This window comes from Cherax quadricarinatus, chromosome 28 (assembly GCF_038502225.1).
Source record: "Cherax quadricarinatus isolate ZL_2023a chromosome 28, ASM3850222v1, whole genome shotgun sequence".
NCBI classification, from domain to species: Eukaryota; Metazoa; Arthropoda; class Malacostraca; order Decapoda; family Parastacidae; genus Cherax; species Cherax quadricarinatus.
This window is the reverse complement of record NC_091319.1, coordinates 3,216,284-3,237,844: the sequence shown is the minus strand read 5'-3', so window position 1 is coordinate 3,237,844 and position 21,561 is coordinate 3,216,284. Positions and strand designations below refer to the sequence as shown.

Here is a 21,561-nt window from a genome sequence, read left to right as displayed (position 1 = left end):
ACCAGGTAGTGACTGGGTGACCACTAGGTAGTGACTGGGTGACCACTAGGTAGTGACTGGCTGACCACCAGGTAGTGACTGGCTGACCACCAGGTATTGACTGGCTGACCACCAGGTAGTGACTGGCTGACCACCAGGTATTGACTGGCTGACCACCAGGTAGTGACTGGCTGACCACCAGGTAGTGACTGGGTGTCCACTAGGTAGTGACTGGGTGACCACTAGGTAGTGACTGGCTGACCACCAGGTAGTGACTGGCTGACCACCAGGTAGTGACTGGCTGACCACCAGGTAGTGACTGGCTGACCACCAGGTAGTGACTGGCTGACCACCAGGTAGTGACTGGCTGACCACCAGGTAGTGACTGGGTGACCACCAGGTAGTGACTGGGTGACCACCAGGTAGTGACTGGGTGACCACCAGGTAGTGACTGGGTGACCACCAGGTAGTGACTGGGTGACCACCAGGTAGTGACTGGGTGACCACTAGGTAGTGACTGGGTGATCACCAGGTAGTGACTGGATGACCACCAGGTATTGACTGGGTGACCACTAGATAGTGACTGGGTGACCACTAGGTAGTGACTGGGTGACCACCAGGTAGTGACTGGGTGACCACTAGGTAGTGACTGGCTGACCACCAGGTAGTGACTTGGTGACCACCAGGTAGTGACTGTGTGACCACCAGGTAGTGACTGTGTGACCACCAGGTAGTGACTGTGTGACCACCAGGTAGTGACTGGGTGACCACCAGGTAGTGACTGGGTGACCACCAGGTAGTGACTGGGTGACCACCAGGCAGTGACTGGGTGACCACCAGGTAGTGACTTTCTGACCACCAGGTAGTCACTTTGTGACCACCAGGCAGTGACTGGTTTAAGGTGGCCAGACAGTGAGTGACCAGGTAGTGACTGGGTCGTTATGTAGAGGCTAGGTAGTCAGGTAGGGGCTGGGTCGTTAAGTAGGGAGCTAGGTAGTTTGGTAGGTGCTGCGTCATTACGAAGGGGAAAGGTAGTCAGTTTTGATTTAGATAGTAGAGCTGTGTTTTTTCAAAGCTGAGAGGCAATTTGCCCTCCAGTAAGCACTGTTAGGCCTCCGGTAAACACTGTTTGGCCTCCAGTAAGCACTGTTTGGCCTCCAGTAAGCACTGTTAGGCCTCCGGTAAACACTGTTTGGCCTCCAGTAAGCACTGTTTGGCTTCCAGTAAGCACTGTTAGGCCTCCGGTAAACACTGTTTTGCCTCCAGTAAGCACTGTTTGCCCTCCAGTAAGCACTGTTAGGCCTCCGGTAAACACTGGCCTCCAGTAAGCGCTGTTTTCCCTCCAGTAAGCACCGTTTCGCTTCCAGTGAGCACTGTTTGGCCTCCAGTAAGCGCTGTTTAGCCTCCAGTAAGCACTGTTTGGCCTCCAGTAAGCACTGTTTGGCCTCCAGTAAGCACTGTTTGCCCTTCAGTAAGCACTGTTTGCCTCTCTCAATTTCTAATGATGAAAATTTTCCAATATTCTTTTGCTTTTTACCTAATATTAGAGGGAAAAAGGATATATACACCGCGGGATGTCTCTCTCATTGTACATTCGCTGACAACGTATTTGAGTCCATATTTTAGAGACTAAAGTATTCTTGACCGGTGATAAACAGGTGACATGCAGCCTTAATGATCCTCATATTGTTAATAAATTTAATTAACCGACGCAAGATGGTTTCCATTGTCATATTCCGTCACATTTGATGGAATATCATCACATGTTAAATTTCCTGTCATACTCCATCACGCAAAAACGAAAAACATCTAAAATTTAATTCTGAAAACCACTACAATAATTTTAAGTTCATGGCTCAGATATACACACACACACATTCATGTGTTCACTACATTCATAAAAAATACAGAAAGTCATAATGAATCAAGGGAGAGGGACCCAACCTTCAGTAAGATAAACAGGCTACACTAGTGGACAGGGGCGGATGAACTATGAAGCTTAATCTTTAGGACCCCTAATACCGGAGGGGTCCAGAAGCGACTTTAGCCCACATTGCTTAAAAATTTTGGATTCACTGAACGAGAAGGGGTTGCGAAAGGGCCCCCATAACGGTTCAGGCTTCAGGGCCCCACAAATGTACGTCTGCCCCTGGTAGTGATGATTTATTTTCTGTAATTGTAAAGTGCTGATGAATTAACGAAGGATAACTAAATGCGTAATATTTTTATTCTGGGTCCCAGCAGTCTGCAGACTGTCCTTGATATTACAGCAATGAGTGATGTAAACAAACGGTGACAACAGCCACGAGAACATTAAGCAACATGTACAATTAAGTGTTGGTAAGGCAGGTTACACTGGTTGTAAGTTGCTTGTAACTGCCAGTCTTGGAGCTCTACTTCTCAGCGGTAAAGCCAATCAGATAGCTCTGTTGGTCAACAGTACAGCCACTCAGGATGCTCTGATGGTCGGCAGTAGAGCCACTCAGGATGCTGTGGTGCTCAACAGTAGAGCCACTCAGAATGCTCTGGTGCTCAACAGTAGAGCCACTCAGAATGCTCTGGTGCTCAACAGTAGAGCCACTCAGAATGCTCTGGTGCTCAACAGTAGAGCCACTCAGAATGCTCTGGTGCTCAACAGTAGAGCCACTCAGAATGCTCTGGTGCTCAACAGTAGAGCCACTCAGAATGCTCTGGTGCTCAACAGTAGAGCCACTCAGAATGCTCTGGTGCTCAACAGTAGAGCCACTCAGAATGCTCTGGTGCTCAACAGTAGAGCCACTCAGAATGCTCTGGTGCTCAACAGTAGAGCCACTCAGAATGCTCTGGTGCTCAACAGTAGAGCCACTCAGAAGGCTCTGGTGCTCAACAGTAGAGCCACTCAGGATGCTCTGGTGCTCAACAGTAGAACCACTCAGAATGCTCTGGTGCTCAACAGTAGAGCCACTCAGAATGCTCTGGTGCTCAACAGTAGAGCCACTCAGGATGCTCTGGTGCTCAACAGTAGAGCCACTCAGAATGCTCTGGTGCTCAACAGTAGAACCACTCAGAATGCTCTGGTGCTCAACAGTAGAGCCACTCAGAATGCTCTGGTGCTCAACAGTAGAGCCACTCAGGATGCTCTGGTGCTCAACAGTAGAGCCACTCAGAATACTCTGGTGCTCAACAGTAGAGCCACTCAGGATGCTCTGGTGGTCGGCATCTCTTCGGGCACTCTTCCGGAATTTTCTCATTCTCGAACTTTTTCCTGAATCTGAAAAAAAGTATTATGAGAAAGTTTAAAGTATGCTTCTCGAGTGCAAGTTTTATATACACTGAGTGCAAGTTTTACATACACTGAGTGCAAGTTTTATATACACTGAGTGCAAGTTTTATATACACTGAGTGCAAGTTTTATATACACTGAGTGCAAGTTTTATATACACTGAGTGCAAGTTTTACATACACTGAGTGCAAGTTTTATATACACCTAGTGCAAGTTTTATATACACTGAGTGCAAGTTATATATACACTGAGTGCAAGTTTTATATACACTGAGTGCAAGTTTTATATACACTGAGTGCAAGTTATATATACACTGAGTGCAAGTTTTACATACACTGAGTGCAAGTTTTATATTCACTGAGTTCAAGTTTTATATACACTGAGTGCAAGTTTTATATACACATAATGCAAGTTTTATATACACTGAGTGCAAGTTTTATATACACCTAGTGCACGTTTTACATACACTGAGTGCAAGTTTTATATGCACTGAGTGCAAGTTTTATATACACTGAGTGCAAGTTTTACTTACACTGAGTGCAAGTTTTATATACACTGAGTGCAAGTTTTATATACACATAATGCAAGTTTTACATACACTGAGTGCAAGTTTTATATACACTGAGTGCAAGTTTTATATACACTGAGTGCAAGTTTTACTTACACTGAGTGCAAGTTTTATATACACTGAGTGCAAGTTTTACTTACACTGAGTGCAAGTTTTATATACACTGAGTGCAAGTTTTATATACACTGAGTGCAAGTTTTATATACACTGAGTGCAAGTTTTATATATTTTAGCCATTTGTTTTTAACAACTTCTATGTAATCTGTTTTAGTTTTTTTTCTCTGTTTCCAAAGAGAAAAGATGCTAAACCTAAAAAAAATTGTCCATTAATTCCTCCAGAAAGGCATCGTGGACCTGACCAACTGACCTGCGGAAGCCAGCAAAACGACCGTCTACCCTCTGTGTTGGCCAAGGCACGGTGTCGTTCTCATAGTCCCCGCAGTAGTAACTGTCATGCGTCAGCACACGAAACTGCATGAAAGGCCACAGTATCTCCTGAGGAGGGTAGGGCTATTAGTCCTGTGTAAGGACAATTAAGGCTTCAAATTACGGTGCTAATTACCCTGGCATCTGAAATTTCCTAATAATAATAATAATAATAATAATAATAATAATAATAATAATAATAATAATAATAATAAGGTAGATCACACATTACATTAATATTTACAATGCATTAAAAGTCAAAACAGTATTAAAGTAACCTCTAGGAGTATACACTGACAGATACCCATGTCTCTACATTTACCATCATCAGTATATCACTGACTTAGTGGATAACCACGGCATTATGCTCTTTAATTCTTTTTTCGTTTATATCACTAAATACTTTTTTTTTGTCAGTTGAGCTAACTCGAATAATGTTCTATAATTCGAGGAGCGAGAAGTATTCGATTATCGTGAAGATAAAATGAGTTAGGATGACATAGTATGACAGAGTTAGTATGAAAGAGTTAGTATGACCCGTGAGGGAAGTTACGGAAAGTTTAAGTTGAGGCAAAATGGCCCCTTACACTCACTTCCAATATATATATATCACCTCCATACATCTGCTTCTCCTCATCCCTTGCTTTTGTCAACATAATGTTTCTGAAGACTGCCAGAAAACGGCCGGAATATCCTGTGTTGTTCATGTTCTGATTTCGGTCAGCGAATCCTGCTGAGTTCGATCCTTGGTCTCCGACAGGGAGTCCTGTGGAACCCGGATACTGACTCCGGCCAGCGAGACTAATCGCACTCGGATCCTGGTTTCGGGCAGCTGGTTCCGTAGGGTCCGGGTCCCAGCGGACGCCCCACAAACCACCCATGAGAGCAAAGTCGTGTTTGGGATGGTCCCGCATTATGTGAAACTGTTTGTCAGAGGAGAGCCAGTCCCTCACGGCATCCACCTCACGCTGAATTATCTGTTAGGCAGATTATAAGGGTTTTAAACTCATTTACTCGTATGAGAAACTTACAGTCGCTGTCAACGTTAATGAGCAATTGTTCAATAAACACCTGCCATAAGAAGGAACAACAACATGGAGACAGAAGCAGGAAAATTAGTTGTTTACGATTGTGACCAGACATAGACATGTAAAAGGTTCATTACCTTTGTAACCTGTTCATCTATCAAAACTTTGGGGTCCAGTCCCTGGATCCTTTATGTACCTCTGTAATCTTTTGACTATCACCCACAGCATGAGTGTGGGATGCACATTACCCTAATCTCGACCTTCACCCGAGGACCTCTTCAGCAGATACACGAGGAAAAAACTGCTATGTAATAGATAAAGAAAAGGAAGGCCACTTGAAGACTACTGAGGCGGTGTTTCAACACTGTACCAGTACGCACAATATGGCTGGCACAGTTAACATTAACACACCACTTTCTAAATCACATCTGATTTCCAAATTTATCTAAATCTTAACTCTTCCTAAAGGACGACTGAAAGATGCGATTTTTTTAAATTTACGGTGAAAAAAAAAACATTCCAGTAACAGTTAACATTATATTTTCTGACTGCCCGAAATACTGTGCATAGTATAGCCATAAATTCACATAAAATACCATTCAAAAAACTACATTTTCCCCAAATTCATTCCAAAAAGAACTGTGTTAATTGGCAAATAAATAATATTAGCCTATTAGTATTAATTAGCAAATAAGAATAATATATAATAAATTATCAATTTCCCCCCCCCCCAAAAAAAAAAAACTTACATACATTTTCTTACCTAGTGCTTATACTAATTTTAGTAAAACATGCACATGTAGGAGAACAAGCAATTATTCAGATCGACACCATGCCTAACTCTTCTAGAGTGGGAAGGTACCTGAGCCAGAGCTTGCAGCTCACAAGACTGTCATTCCCATTAGCCCCCTTGGGGGGGGATGGCAGACCAGAGAGGCCTAGCTTCTCCCTACGAGCTCCGTGAGGGCGGGGAATGTGGCTAGGCCTGGGTACAGTTGGTCCGAAAGCTGAGGGGGTAGTTGTGCCTCCTCCCATGGGAGATTTAGGTCTCAGACACTCCTTAGACAGGGAGCCAGGGCCGGGCCACCACTTGGAAAAGGCCCGGGCCGGGCCACCACTTGGAAAAGGCCCGGGCCGGGAGAATACCGGCGAATCAAGAAGAAGAAGCAGCAGTTATTGAGGCAATGTTTCGCTCTGCTTAGAGCCGAAAATAGAGCGAAACTATCTACTCAAATACCTGAAAGGATCAGGAATTTGAGTAGATAGTTGAGGGACTTGGTAGTCACCACATACGTCACCTAAGCATCACCAAGATACCCTTAAGTATCACCTACGTACCATGCAGGGTTACTTAAGCATCACCTACGTCACTTAGGAGTGACCTACTTACTTGATATTCACATACGCGTTGCTGACGCGCTTTGAACACCACCTATGTAACATCAAGTCATTCTTAATATCACCTACGTACCATGGAATCAGTATCCCGTAGCTGGAGAACAGTCACCTGAACATCCCCCAGGGGAGCCACCCGCCACATCATTGGATTGACGGCTGACAGGTCACCCAGAGGTGGGGGAAGGCGAGTGATGTCACACACATCGAAGTGGGCGTGGGCGTGTAGCAGGGGGCACAGGATCCTGCCACGCCCACGGGGGTCAGTATACAGCCGTACCCTCCACCCCGGGTACACACGACCTACCTGGAAAGTAAACTTGTCGAATCACACCGAGGGAACAATGTTACAAGCGACTGCAAAATCAGGTAACAGCGAAGAAGCCTTTATTAGTTTTGACCATCGTTTCGCACAAGGTCGAGCTTTATTAAAGGTCGAGCCTTTGCGAAAAGTTTGCTTGAGATAACAAAGCCTCGGTTTCGCACTACACGATACACGAAACAATGGAAATTACAGGTGAAAAGCTGTTATCTTAACTCATTCACAAACTGAGAACTGTTATCCTGTTTCAGCTCATCTAAACATTAAAAACATTTATTTTACCTCAGCTCATTTGCAGACTAAGAGCTGTTATCCTACCTCAACTCACTGCAAAGCTCATCCTTATCTAAGGTATTCTACATTCCCTCTACCTCGTTTCCCAGGATGCCACCCACTTCTGGGTACCTATTTACATCTGGATACTATATACTGCTAGGTGATCAAGGGTAACACCTGTCAGGACGCATGTACAATATCTCCGACCCACCTCAAGATCGAACCCGGGTCCTTTGGCTGTGAACCCACCAAGCTACGTTTTCTCTAAATAAAAATGAAGCAGATCGAAATTACGTGAAAAGTTCATCAAAACTGTGTCGATTTAGCGTTGATCATTTTTTTTTTTTTTTGAATACCAAGGCGGACTGGTCTCAAAAAAGAAAAACACATTTACCATCACTCGTATTCTAGCTATAATTAAAAGACTGCCAGAGGTGTTTTTTTTCGTCAGGAGAAAATGCATCATAATGTGGATCATAAGCAACTACCGGGCACACCTACCTACCTACCTGGAGGGTATTCCGGGGTTCAACACCGCCGCGACCCCATCCACGACCAGGCCTCCCAGGATCAGGGCCTGATCAATGAGGCTGTTACTGCTGGCCGCACACAGTCTAACGTACTAACCATAGCCCTGTTGATCCGGCACCGACTTTAGGTATCTGTCCAGCTCCTTCTTGAAGGCAACCAGGGGTCTACTGGTAATGCCCCTTATTGCTGGTGGGAGGCTGTTGAATAGTCTTGGGCCCCGGACGCTTCTTGTGTTTTCTCTTAGTGTACCAGTGACGCCCCTACTTTTCACTGGGGGTATGTTGCTTCGCCTGCCAAGTCTTTTGCTTTCGTATGGAGTGATTTCTGTGTGCATATTAGGGACCAGTCCCTCCAGAATCTTCCATGTGTAGATTATGATATATCTCTCTCGCCTGTGCTCCAGTGAGTACAAGTCAAATGCTTCCAAGCGTTCCCAGTAGTTAAGGTGTTTGATGGAACTTATACGTGTAGTAAAGGTTCTCTGTACATTCTCTAGGTCTGCAATTTCACCTGCCTTGAATGGGGATGTTAATGTACAGCAGTATTCCAGCCTAGAGAGAACAAATTATTTAAAAAGGATCATCATTGGCTTAGCATCTTGTCTTGAATGCTCTAATTATCTATCCTATCAGTTTCCAGCGCTAAATTTCAACTCCTATGTAAATAGTTATGAACTTAGTTTTATACCTGTGTGATAATGTCGTTGAGTCCTCTCCAGTACTCAGGGTTGTGACCGTAGAGTGAGAGAGACACCACCCTCTGGCCACCCCCCGCCGCCCATGACCGCCGTCCACAGGTGCCGCCCACCATGGAGATGCTTGAGGTGACCCGAGGAAATGTTTTATGGGGAAATGGTCGAGGAACACAGTCATCGTGGACACAGTCACATTCACCACTCTCCCACCAGGGAAGAAATTCCTGCACACAAGTGTAAACAGTTCTGTTAGTCACGACCTTTGGATGGAAGACAAAAAGAAATGTCTGATATATAAGCAAGGCAGAGGTTATAAAGGATAGACGAGGAATTGATATCAATGTTAAGACATCAGTAACTGTTGGAAAAGTTGGCGGAATACCCAAGGAAATGTGTCAGGGTGAGAGAGAGAGAGACAGAGACAGAAATAGAGAGTTAGACATATAGAACTGAACCTACGACACCCAAGTAACAGGAATAACAGAAGAGAAAATACGATCCATTGTTTTAAGCAGAAAACTTTAAAGGTAGAAATAATAATGACGCATAATCTCCACGCCAGGGAGGAGATAAGAATGGTCGAGTTTCAGCTCCTGGCCCCACCTCCTTAACTGAATGCGACTAGTTTCACTACTTTCCTGAAACAGGTGTATAAGCGGCTGCGTGTATAGCGTACATGAGAGATGTATTGTGTACGTGGGAGATATATTGTGAACGTGGGAGATACTCTGTGTACGTGGGAGATGTATTGTAAACGTGAATATATTTTATTTGACTTGATAGATACTTATACATTTATTATTCCCGTCTTAAAAGACTTATAACTTACAACCAACCCGTAAATTTACAACTAACCCACAAATTTACAACCCGTAAACGTCAAATGGAACCTGGACAATGTTTCTCCCTGTCAAGAAACATTGTACATCAAGAACGGATAAAAATGTCTTCAAGTTTCCCTCTCCAAGTTGTGGGTTAGATACGAGCAGTGAATCTTACCTTTTCCTTCATCTTGTGGGTTGTGATGGTCCTGGAGGCGTTGTGCTGTGTTTGATCCAACACTGCGTCTCCTCTTGTGTTCTGGGTGAAGGTAGCGAGGTGTTGTGTGTTGAAGATTTGGGTTATGAAGCGCCATGTTTTGAGAGTATTGGTTGTCTGCACCATAAGATAATAACATAAGGCAACAGAAACACAACAAAATAGCGGCATCGTGGCCAATCTACAGCTCCTTGTCCAGCAGATGAAATAAGAGTTGAGGCTTCTGCAATGAACCAAGAGATCTCTGATTAATTGACACGGCCGTTGCTTGTCTTTACACTTTTTACTCCTAAACAAGTTGTATTTAAACCTGCCTGAAAAGAAAATTAGTTTCTCAGGTTTAAAACTAGTCATAACTATAAAAATAAAGAAAATATTGACTATATTTGAATTAAAAATGTAACTGTTGGCTGCTTATCTATTTTAGAATGTTTATAAACTGATAAATCACGTCTATATCTCTCCAAGGGGAGACACCTTGATGCTGGCGAAGGGTTCTCTAAGCCAGGAATTGGAATCACTTTCTTCTTGCATGGCTAAAATCTGATTACTTTCATTACTTAGCCTCTTAATAGCCACCAAAATTATATAGCTTCCCGAGATATGGAATAAATATAATGTCTGGTAGTAACACTTTCGTCCATAGCTCTCTTATTGACATTATAGTTCCTAGATCATTTACCTCATAGTTGTTATGTATGGAGAACGTTCAGACAAGCGCTAAGGTAGGTCTCAGAGGAGTGTCTTATGTGGAATGTGTGGCCATTCAGATGAAAGACGAGCCTTTAATGACTCAGTCCGCCTGTTAAGGAAAATTTATTTAAAAAAAAAATGGATTTATTGCTCGTTTCCTCTTCTCCCATCACTTCCTACTATATAGTGCATTTTATTTGCATACCTTTTCCTCTTTTTCAGCCTATTTTTTTCCCTCTCTCCACTTCCTCCTCTTCTCATCCTCCATATTAGGTCTTCTGGACAAACTTTTACGCAAACAAAAATATACAGGATGAAGTAACATATATAATTTATTTCAATATATTTTTCTTTTTAAAGCACATGAAAAGCTGATTTGAGCTGTGTCTTCTCTAAGTTACTCCTGGCAGTCGGGAAAACAAGTTCTGCTTCTGAGAGAGGAATACAAGATTATCTTCCACGTAGGAGAATGAACAGGTTAGTTAGTTAGTTTAATATCTTTATTATGCACTCCATACCCATCCTGTGGGCGGTAGTCAAAAGATTACAGAGGTACATAATAGGTCCAGGGAATGGGCCTCAAAGTTTTGATAGCTGAGCAAGTTACGAAGGTAATGAACTCACAATTTACAAAGGTAATGAAGTCACAATTTACAAAGGTAATGAACTCCAGCTAGGTCTGGTTACAATCATGACAAGTTACAAAGGTATTTACAGATTACAGAGGTACGTAATGGGTCCAGGGACCGGGCCCCCAAAGTTTTGATGGCTGAACTAGGTACAAAGGTAATGAACTCACAAGTTACAAAGGTAATGAATCCTGTAAGAATGGTTACTTACGTTTATACATGGGTACAATCATGAACAAATTATAGAGTAATGAACAATTCACACTTCCACACCCGGTGAATGAACAGGTCGAGAGGAAATGACGATGGAATGTGGGTCTTCCCGTTTCTTTATGAGCTCTGAAAATTCGTGATATACCAACGTCTGTCACTACTATCCCAGCTACTACTATCCTTGTACCTCAGTCCACTGCACCACAGAGTCGTGATGTTTCAATTAATCAAAATTCTGGAATGGCCTGTGAACGTCCATCAACTGGGCGCCTGTCCCGTGTTTTTCACACAGAATTCAGACTTCACCAGCAGGGAGTGATTAACTCTAGCTCTCGTCCCTTCCAAATCGCTTATTAATGTGCCTAAAGTTCGCAACGAATGTAATGTTTTCGGGGTGATGGAATTTGATCCGGTGGTTAAGCCGGTTTGAATCATTCCACTTCTCAGCAAGAATATAAACCGGTCCACAGAAGAACGAGAAATTAAAAACCGAGTAAACAAAAGCATCGCTGCGGTCAAAATACAACGAGACTAAAACCTCAGCAAGATAACATTAAAAACCAACGAAACAGTAGAGAAAAAAACCCACAGAAACAGTGAAAAATAAACAAAAACAGAGATCCAAACAGGGGGAAAAAAGCCAAAAAAACAACCTGACAATAAAAAAATGGAGACAGTAAAACTAACGCAACATTGAAAAAAGAAGATAAAATAAATACAAGCGGAAAGTGAACTAACAAATGCCACGTTGGCAACGTGGGCAAAAAAGCTCATAATATATGAGTAAATTTTCCTGCACTCACTGTGACCCAGCGAGGGTCGTGGCTGGGTTGTCAGGACTGTCAACAATGACGGGGCCGCCAGGCAGTCATCATATTGTTGATATGAGTTCCCCGCTACACAATACACTAATAGTATTTACCCTCATCAGTTTAAATTTTATGCCAAATAGTATGTATGGCTTCTGTTTTCCCTAAGTAAAGCGAAAGTTCCTTTCTTAACCACTTACTGCCAGACTCTGGTTCCTGTGTCAGTACATTAGTTACAGTCTATAAGTCTTGAGACTAGCAGAGCACCATCTGCATACAGTATAACTTTACACTCAGCATTAACGGGTATATCATTTGCATAACACAAATAAGGGACCCAAAATACCTCCTTGTGGAACGCCACAAATTATCAACAGGAGTCCTGATTCCCTATTAACCTTGACAGTTTGTTTCCTGCTGTGCAGGTGCGACTTAAACCAGTCTACAGAGCCCAGGTCGATGACTTGTAGATTCCCACATAATTTGCTGTGGTTCACTGTATTCCCATTGACATCCAGCTTCTTATGTAATCCATCAATTAAAGAGAAATCCGTTGAGTGAAATCTCCTGAAATCTGACTGGAGGATGTTTTTGGCATTAAGATAAGTATATAACCGGTAAGGAACAAAAAGTCACAATACCGTGACTGGAACAATACACAAATAACCCGCACATACGAGGAGCTTATGACGACGTTTCGGTCCGACTTGGACCATTTACAAAATCGTAAGCTTCTCTATCTCTCCTAGATGAGAGTTATTTGCCAATATAACCGGTCCTTTGATACTATACCGTTTTCTCTGGAATTCTGAAAATCACGCTGAGCATTCCAGTAGGCATTCCATCACTGACAACCATCATACCTGTTTACTTCAAGATGGGAGTGACTGCCTTGACCTTATTTGCCCCTGGATTTTTAGTGACGGAGAAATTTATAATGTGAGCTGTGGGGACAGGCACTCCGGAGGCCTCATCATTTAGAAATCTGGCTGGAATGTCAACGGAGTTCCGGTGTTTCCAGTCGAGAGTAACTTACTGTACTTCGCAGAAGCAACAATAAAAAGCAACAAAAGCAGCAAAGTGAACAATAAAAGTAACAACAAAAGCAGTATCAACAACAAAAGCAACAACAATAAAATCAATAACAATAGCAATAGCAGCAACAAAAGCAATAGCAACAACAAAAGCAATAGCAGCAACAAAAGCAATATCAACAATAAAAGAATAACAAAAGCAATAGCAGCAACAAAAAGCAATATCAACAAAAGCAATAACAAAAAAAGCAATAACAACAACAAAAGCAATATCAACAACAAAATCGATAACAACAAAAACAATAGCAACAGAAGCAACAACAACAAAAGCAATAGCAGCAACAAAAGCAATAGCAAAAACAAAAGCAATAGCAACAAAAGCAACAGCAACAACAAAAGCAATAGCAGCAACAAAAGCAATAGCAGCAACAAAAGCAATAACAACAAAAGCAATAACAAAAGCAATATCAACAACAAAAGCAATATCAACAACAAAAGCAATAGCAGCAACAAAAACAATAGCAGCAACAAAAACAATAGCAGCAACAAAAGCAATAGCAGCAACAAAAGCAATAACAACAAAAGCAATATCAACAACAGAAGCAATATCAACAACAAAAGCAATATCAACAACAAAAGCAATATCAACAATAAAAGCAATAACAACAAAAGCAATATCAACAACGAAAGCAATAGCAACAGAAGCAACAGCAACAACAAAAGCAATAGCAGCAACAAAAGCAATATCAACAACAAAGCAATAGCAAAAACAAAAGCAATAGCAACAACAAAAGCAATAACAGCAACAAAAGAAATATCAGCAACAAAAGCAATAACAAGAACAGTAACACTACCATCTATAGCACTATCTGTAACTTAACTACGTCCTGATTGAATATTAAAATGGCATAAAATACCGACAGGTTGTTAGGCAAGACACATGTGCAATAGTTAGGTATCTTTATTTCGAAACTCTTCGCCTGCACAGCAGGCTTCTTCAGTCGAGTACAGAAAAGTTGGTAGAAGCAGAAGAGATGTGAGGACGATGTAATCAGTCCATCACCCTTAAAGGCGTAGTTTTAAGGACTCTGTAGTGATTTACGAAATCGTAATGACGCGATTGCAAACAAACCATACCACGGGTGGGGCTAGAACCCGCGATCAGAGTGTCTCAGAACTCCAGACCGACGCGGGTTCTAACCCCATCTGTGGCATGGTTTGTTTACTCAATAGTGATGCTATAGTGAATGCATCACTATAGCATCACATCTCTATAGTGATGCTATAGTGAATCAGGACGTAGACGTCCTGATTCACTGAAGCATCTTCTATAGTAGATGACTATTGTAAAACTCAACTGATCTACTACACTGGCTTCCTGACACGTTTACAAACACCTCTAACCAGTTTTGCCACTTTCCTGGAGCGTAAATTCGACTTTTTTTTTTTTTTTTTTTTTTTGACGGGGACTGAGTTGCTCTCAATAAGGAAAATTGACCCGAAATGTTTTACCTGAAATATTTTCCTTGAGTGGAGTTTTTATTTTTTTTTTAACGTGGATGAGGTATGCGTAAGTTCGACATTGCTTGTTGCTTGTGCTTTGCTTGAGGTTAAATACGCACTGTGTGCATATATATCCTCAAATCCGCATGAGAATACGTAGTGAGGACACCAGCAATGTGCGGCTACCCAATTTCATACATTACGTTCCGTTAATCAAGCTAGATATATTTCCCTGTAAATACCCCATCGCACGAGACTGTTTTCGAACACTGGATATTGGAAGTGTTAGTTGGTGATGATATCCTGGTATGAACATTCCGAGAGAAGTAACTTGATAATAGCCTAGACTAAGGTAATGAACACTTTCTTCGTGGCTGAGGGACTGACAACCTCATAAGCTCTGTACTGAACTGAAAGAAAAAGCCTACTGGTTGAGGGAACGTCTGGAAAATAAAGAAAACCATTTATTGCTGGTGTGTGTACTTCATCAACAAGTGAGTCAGTCTGAGAAACACCTTGAACTCAAGACACTGTACGACCATCAGCCTCTCAACACTCTGCTAAGCACAGAAATAAATCTACGAGAGAGAGAGAGAGAGAGAGAGAGAGAGAGAGAGAGAGAGAGAGAGAGAGAGAGAGAGAGAGAGAGAGAGAGAGAGAGAGAGAGAGAGACAGACAGACAGACAGACAGACAGAGACAGAGACAGTTGATCAAATGAAAATGCTGGCCCACAGATGGCTCCAACTTCATCCTGTTCCTTACTTGTATGTTTCATAACAATAAAACTGCTTTCAAATGAGCTGATGTAGGTTACTGCTCTTAGCTTGTCAATAAACTTAGGAATCCTTAACTTGTATATAGCTTGTCAACAAAGCTAGGGATCCTTAATCCAACCTTGTCAAACCCTGTGTAAAAGAGAAAGAGAGAGAGAGAAACAGAGAGAGAGAGAATTGGAGGCGTAGCGGAAATAAAGCAATATCCTGGCGGGGATGGTATCTCACAGATGCAACTATAAATTCACAGCATCGCGTGCAACATCGTTAAACTCATTATTCCCCAGAAAATAATGTGTCCAGCGCTTCAGACTTCAGATGTTCAACGCCACTCGAAGGAATGGCGTGGACAGAGAATGAGCCACATAGCGCATTGTCACGTTGGAGGCTTGAGAGTAATGGTATTGAACTCATACTCAGATCCGGATACAGAACGACCCTGAGTCAGGAAATTCAGGAAATTTAGTGTAACGTAAGGTTTGAGAGAGAGAGAGAGAGAGAGAGAGAGAGAGAGAACCACAGCCAGAACAGTCGAAAAGTCTCTCCCAAAGGGAAAATTGAAAGTTAATACGATAAACTTTGAGCCAACCTCGTTATTTTTCTCTGCCCCCCTCCCCTCCCCCCCCAAAAAAATGCCAATTAAGGAGCACCCAACAATAGCGAGTCAGCAGGAAAAAAAAGTACTTTGGAAACTATCGTTCAAACTCTCGTAGCAAAAGCCGAAATAAAGATGCCCTTAAAAGTAATTGAAATGCAATTGCTGGGAAAATAAAATATTTCTTTTAAGTCACTGTTAATGACTGGTCGTGGTGTTAATTCTGTGTATGTAACTACGCAATTGCAGCGTTAATGGGGCATATACACCGAGACACCTCTCAGTGTATATACACTGAGAGGTGTCTCTCTCAGTATGTATGCTGATTATTATTATTATTCTAACCATGGGGGAGCGCTAAAACCGAAGGATTATACAGCGCGTGGACAGGGGGTGAAAGGTATTCAGGCTCAATTCAGGGAACCGGAGCACAGATCCAATTCCCTAGATCAAGAGCCCCTCACAAGCTTTAAGGAACCTCTCTTGAGGGGATAGGTACGCTGAGAGTGTACTCTTGTCCCTATTTTAGGGACTTAAGGTATTCCTGAGAGGAGAGAGTGAACAAGTTACATAAAGCCCTTAATGACTCTCGTGCGGTCGAAGGGCGTTAAACTCAATTAGCCTATCAGCCGCAGTTTGAATTAAGTAAATTAACCACATCTGTAAGCAGTGCTAAGTAAATTTACCTGCAGGCTATGTTAAAAGAGAAAGAGAAAGAGAGAGAGAGAGAGAGAGAGAGAGAGAGGAGAGAGAGAGGAGAGAGAGAGAGAGAGAGAGAGAGAGAGAGAGAGAGAGAGAGAGAGAGAGAGAGAGAGAGAGAGAGAGAGAGAGAGAGAGAGAGAGAGAGAGAGAGAGAGAGGTAACAAGTACAGGCATAATTTAACTACCAGACAAGAAGAGTCAAAGTGCTCTTCACTTCAAGAGAATATTACATGACCCAAGACTTGAATAACAATGGAGAATTTGCCTGCGACGCTACACTCCAAGTCGAAAAAAAATTCTTGCGTTCATCTAGTACAAAAAAAAAATCCTAAAGCAAGCAAGGTCATTTCTGTGAATTTCTCCTGGAAGGAGAAAACGTGGAGGAACTCCCACTGGAACTCCCACTGGAACTCCCACTGGAACTCCCATGAAAAAGCCTACGTGAAAATTGAACTAAATAAACGTAAATAAAGGCTCCATCTGGCTTGGGTTGGTTTTCCTGGCTTAATATCACAATAATTTCTTCTTTACGGCGTTAAATAGCCTATTGCTACTTTACATTGGCTATGATGTCTTCCAGACTCCAAAGAAAATAGTTTAAATATTTATTTTCGTTGAATATATGATTTATTTAAATGTAGAATGAGAGTAATGAGTCAGTTACAAAATAATAATATTATGGCAGTTATTACGCTATGCTTATTCACAATGACATTTTAGTAGAGAAATGTATAACTCGGCAAGCAGTGTGAATAATGTGCAAGCACAATTATGCAGTGACATTCCGCTGTCACCTATACAACTGTCACTCACAGATCTAATCAAGATGTGTTCCTCTTCGTTCCTTGACTCACACTAACCTTCTAGCAGCGAGGTAGTCAGTTTAAGATAAGATTTTGTTCGGATTTTTAACCCCGGAGGGTTAGCCACCCAGCACAACCCTAGAAAGTCAATGCGTCGTCGAGGGCTGTCTGTTTTATTTCCACTGTGGTAATTCAATCTTGTCCCCCAGGATGCGACCCACACCAGTCGACTAACATCCAGGTGCTTACTTACTGCTAGGTGAACAGGGATTGTATATATATGGAAACACTCCCAGTGTTTTCACCCGGCCGAGGGATCGAACCGTAGACACTCAGCGTGTGAGGCGAGAGCGTGGCCTGTAACCTGGCTGTAATGGGTTATTGGAGCAAAACAAACTCAACAGTAATACTTAACTTGTATTTCCTTCACCAGATATATATACTATTTTGTACACTTACGTACACTATGTACAGGAGTTGAATATAAGTGTACCACACGGTGACAAAGACTGGCAAAACAGAAGCCAGAGACAGAGCAAAGTAATCAATCAGCTGCTAGGCAAGTCTGGCAAATGCTGACCGCGAGTGAATCACGTCGCCTCAGCATTTGGCGGGCTTACCTGTGATTGGACAATGAACCAACGTACTGATTTAACGACGGGTACCCTAAAAAAATCGTTAAACCCTTAGCACCTGGTTTTCTGGTTGGGAGGCAGACTATATGGGAGTGTGCACATATGCCGAATGAATTGTAACATACTCTTTGCATGCCACATTCTTCAACCTCAATCTTAAGCCCAAATATACGATACTGGAAACTAACTCCTGACTACTTCCGAATATTCCAATAAACGCTATTTAGATTTCCTACAGGTGTGGTTGTATAAGTTGTTTTCAAGTGTAAATACGAGTTATATTACACAAAAAAATGTCAAGATGCGACCGACGGCTGTTAACACACAACATTCACCATAAACATTCAGTGGTCCAAGGAAAGACATCCTCCTGAAGAAATTGAACGAGGCTCAGGAGTGCCCAGGAAGTATAGTTCTGACTTAATCAAGAGTTTTGTAAAATATCGTCATGTTACTTGTTGAGAGCTGGGTATAATGTTTTGACTTCATTAGAGCCACGGGAAATGTCGTTTTAGCTTCTGCAGTGCTGCGAGAAATGTCGCGTGGACTTTCACAGTGCAGGCAAGAGATAAGAACATAAGAATGGTGAAACACCTCAGCAGGCCTACAGGCCCACACTAGGCAGGTTCTTTTGTAAATCGACCATTCCCTCCCCCTCCACTTTTCCAACATTTCCCCAATGCTTCCCAAGAATTTGTTTCAATACCCCCAGAACTAATCAAACCCAGCTCTTCTCACTCATCAGAGCTCTTGTGTTAGCTTCCTAATTGCGGAAAAATAATTTTAGCTTCCTCAGATCAAGGCAGAAACATCATTTTGACTTCCTCGAAGCTGGCAGAAACATATCGGCAAAATGATTTTATAACCTTAAGTCTGATTAGCCGGCTTCATCGAGCGGCCGGCTGCCCAGTTATTAACCATTATTCTCACCATGTCTATGCGTTAACTGTAGGTGAACGTTGTCAAGTAACTCCTGCAAAAATGTAGAAAGCAGAGAGTGAGAGAGTTTAGTGATTTTTTCCTAACATTGTGTTGGGTGTGCTGTTACGGGGGCCAGGCGTAGGTTTTTTATTCTGCTGTGCCAGCACTGTTGTCAGAGTGGCCTCCTGTCCTTCAAGCACTGTTGTCAGAGTGGCCTCCTGTCCTTCAAGCACTGTTGTCAGAGTGGCCTCCTGTCCTTCAAGCACTGTTGTCAGAGTGGCCTCCTGTCTTCAAGCACTGTTGTCAGAGTGGCCTCCTGTCTTCAAGCACTGTTGTCAAAGTGGCCTCCTGTCTTCAAGCACTGTTGTCAGAGTGGCCTCCTGTCCTTCAAGCACTGTTGTCAGAGTGGCCTCCTGTCTTCAAGCACTGTTGTCAGAGTGGCCTCCTGTCTTCAAGCACTGTTGTCAAAGTAGCCTCCTGTCCTTCAAGCACTGTTGTCAGAGTGGCCTCCTGTCCTTCAAGCACTGTTGTCAAAGTGGCCTCCTGTCTTCAAGCACTGTTGTCAGAGTGGCCTCCTGTCTTCAAGCACTGTTGTCAAAGTAGCCTCCTGTCCTTCAAGCACTGTTGTCAGAGTGGCCTCCTGTCCTTCAAGCACTGTTGTCAAAGTGGCCTCCTGTCTTCAAGCACTGTTGTCAGAGTGGCCTCCTGTCCTTCAAGCACTGTTGTCAGAACTTCTGGGTCCATACCCAGGTGCAGCAGTCAGCAGCGGGAATATGTCCGGCTATCTGTGCAGTAATCCTACTCAGGGATAAAGATGTTCTTCCAGCTGGATATTTCCACGAACTCCTTCGGAAAAGTTTCAAGATATGTGATATTGTCACGGAGTCACTCATAACTTTTCCAACACTCTGAAAATCCCCGAACAACTTCAGCAGGGTTCGAAAAAAAAAACGAGATTCGAAAATAATTGATTTGCCTATAATACTGGACGATATTTTCCCTAACATTATTCACACAATGAGAGTCGTGTGTTTTGTAGTTTGTAGTATCGACAACTGTTCAGTCGTGAGCTTCATGGTTTTGTAAGGAAAACATTAGAGATTACTGCACTCTCCGATGGACTGTTGGATTGAGCCTTGAGCCTTGTTGCACAGCTGCTGAGAGGTAAGTTGCAGCAACACGAAGTTGCAGCGTATATAGGCTGGTGTAGTGTTCCAGCCACTCACTAACACCACAAGATGTTGCGGTTTTATATCTGGTCTTGACTAATGTACCTTGTTGTCAAAGCAGTACCTCACCTTCGGTCTCTGGCTTTTTGTTTCTTTCGTGACACGATTCTCATTTTGTGACAGATGAATTGAAGTTTGTCTGTAACTCGAGTCTCGTCCTGTGTAAGTTTACTGTTAGATTTAGATGAAAGAGTTACTCTGTGAAATCGTGTGTTCTTGCTTCTGATCTTAAACTGACTGAAAAAAAGAGTTAAATTTGCAAATACAGGACAATTACAATTGTTTGAATCACCAGAAGCTTTCTCTGTTTCGGAACTTGATATGCCCCTCTGGAAAGCACCTCTGAGGTGTCTGCACCTGTGGACTATCTATACCTCTTTCGGACTATTGCATCCCAGATAAAGTATTCTGTAAACTTCACTACGTCCTAGAGAACCAGTATAATTTCATCAATTAAAATTAACCAGTAACGATGTCGCTAATATTTAAGTTAGCAACAGAAGACTTCAGCGTAGCACAGATGATACAAGAAGCATGAATCACATATCCTGGAGAATGTAGTAACGACACAGCACCAGCTTGAAATAGAGTAAGTCACAATACCGTGGCTGGAGCAGCTCAAAAGGACACCTCACATAAATAGAAAACTTCTCACTGACCCCTGCCAACCTTTATTATCTCCCTGATCCCTACCAACCTTTGCTGACCTCTGTCCCCCTGCCAACCTTTGATGCCTCCTAGACTTCTGTCGTCAGTCAGACATTTGACACATCAAGGGAGGTGAAGTTAATATCACTTTGCTTTAACTTTTGTGATTAATGGAGAGAGTTCCACCCAAGCTCCTGTTTACACTCTATATATAGTTTCTTGAAGTCCAGGGAACCTGACCAACCTAACTACTGTGAGAGCAATAGGTGTGAGAGGCAGTGAAAATGAGTGGGAGTGAGAATGAGAGAGAATGAGATGGAGTAAGATTGAGTGCGAAAAAATGAGTGAGGAGGCAGGAAAAAGGTGAGAGACAAGTAGTGAGAGAGGATAAACTAAACTAAAAAAAATATATAATTTCATCAATGGGAACCTAATTAAAGAAATCAACATAAAAAAATAACTGGAAGGTTTTAAAAACTGGTTTAATGAAGTTCTAACTCTGACTTACAATCCAAAAAACAATTTCCTCAAGCTGTTCGTCACATTTATCCTCGTATAACCATCAGAACTTTATTAAACGTCTGGAGATTGAAGGTAAACTTACCAATCAGGAAATTCGTAAGTATTGATGTTAATTTTCTCTTTATTAGCGTTCCCCATGATAAATCTATAAATTTTCTTAGCAGGATCTTGCCTAGAAATAATCTAATATTTATTACCACATGTTAGCTAATTTATCATATTAATTAGATTTTGTGTTACTGATAATGTATGTAAATGATATTCACAAGGGGGACCTACTGCTTTGTAATAAGTAACCTAATTCCATGCTTAGCCAATTTATTTTTGGAATA

General features: G+C 42.3%; 1 protein-coding gene across 4 annotated transcripts in view; it reads right to left on the bottom strand.

Annotated features, from left to right (window-relative positions):
- Nucleotides 1-1,568: 1,568 nt before the first annotated feature.
- Nucleotides 1,569-21,561, bottom strand: part of LOC128693145 (uncharacterized) — a 256,813-nt gene continuing 236,820 nt past the window's right edge. For 2 of the 4 annotated variants that reach the window (XM_070089318.1, XM_070089319.1), the window contains 7 exons: nt 10,202-10,321; nt 9,481-9,742; nt 8,475-8,705; nt 6,735-6,965; nt 4,829-5,212; nt 4,177-4,304; nt 1,569-3,229 (listed from right to left, as the gene is read on the bottom strand). In XM_070089318.1, coding sequence (XP_069945419.1) covers nt 3,139-3,229; nt 4,177-4,304; nt 4,829-5,212; nt 6,735-6,965; nt 8,475-8,705; nt 9,481-9,742; nt 10,202-10,206 — 1,332 coding nt within the window. In that variant the 5' untranslated portion in view covers nt 10,207-10,321 and the 3' untranslated portion in view covers nt 1,569-3,138. The remainder of the gene's footprint in view (nt 3,230-4,176; nt 4,305-4,828; nt 5,213-6,734; nt 6,966-8,474; nt 8,706-9,480; nt 9,743-10,201; nt 10,322-21,561) is intronic. The other 2 variants (XM_070089321.1, XM_070089320.1) reach the window with 2 other exon arrangements.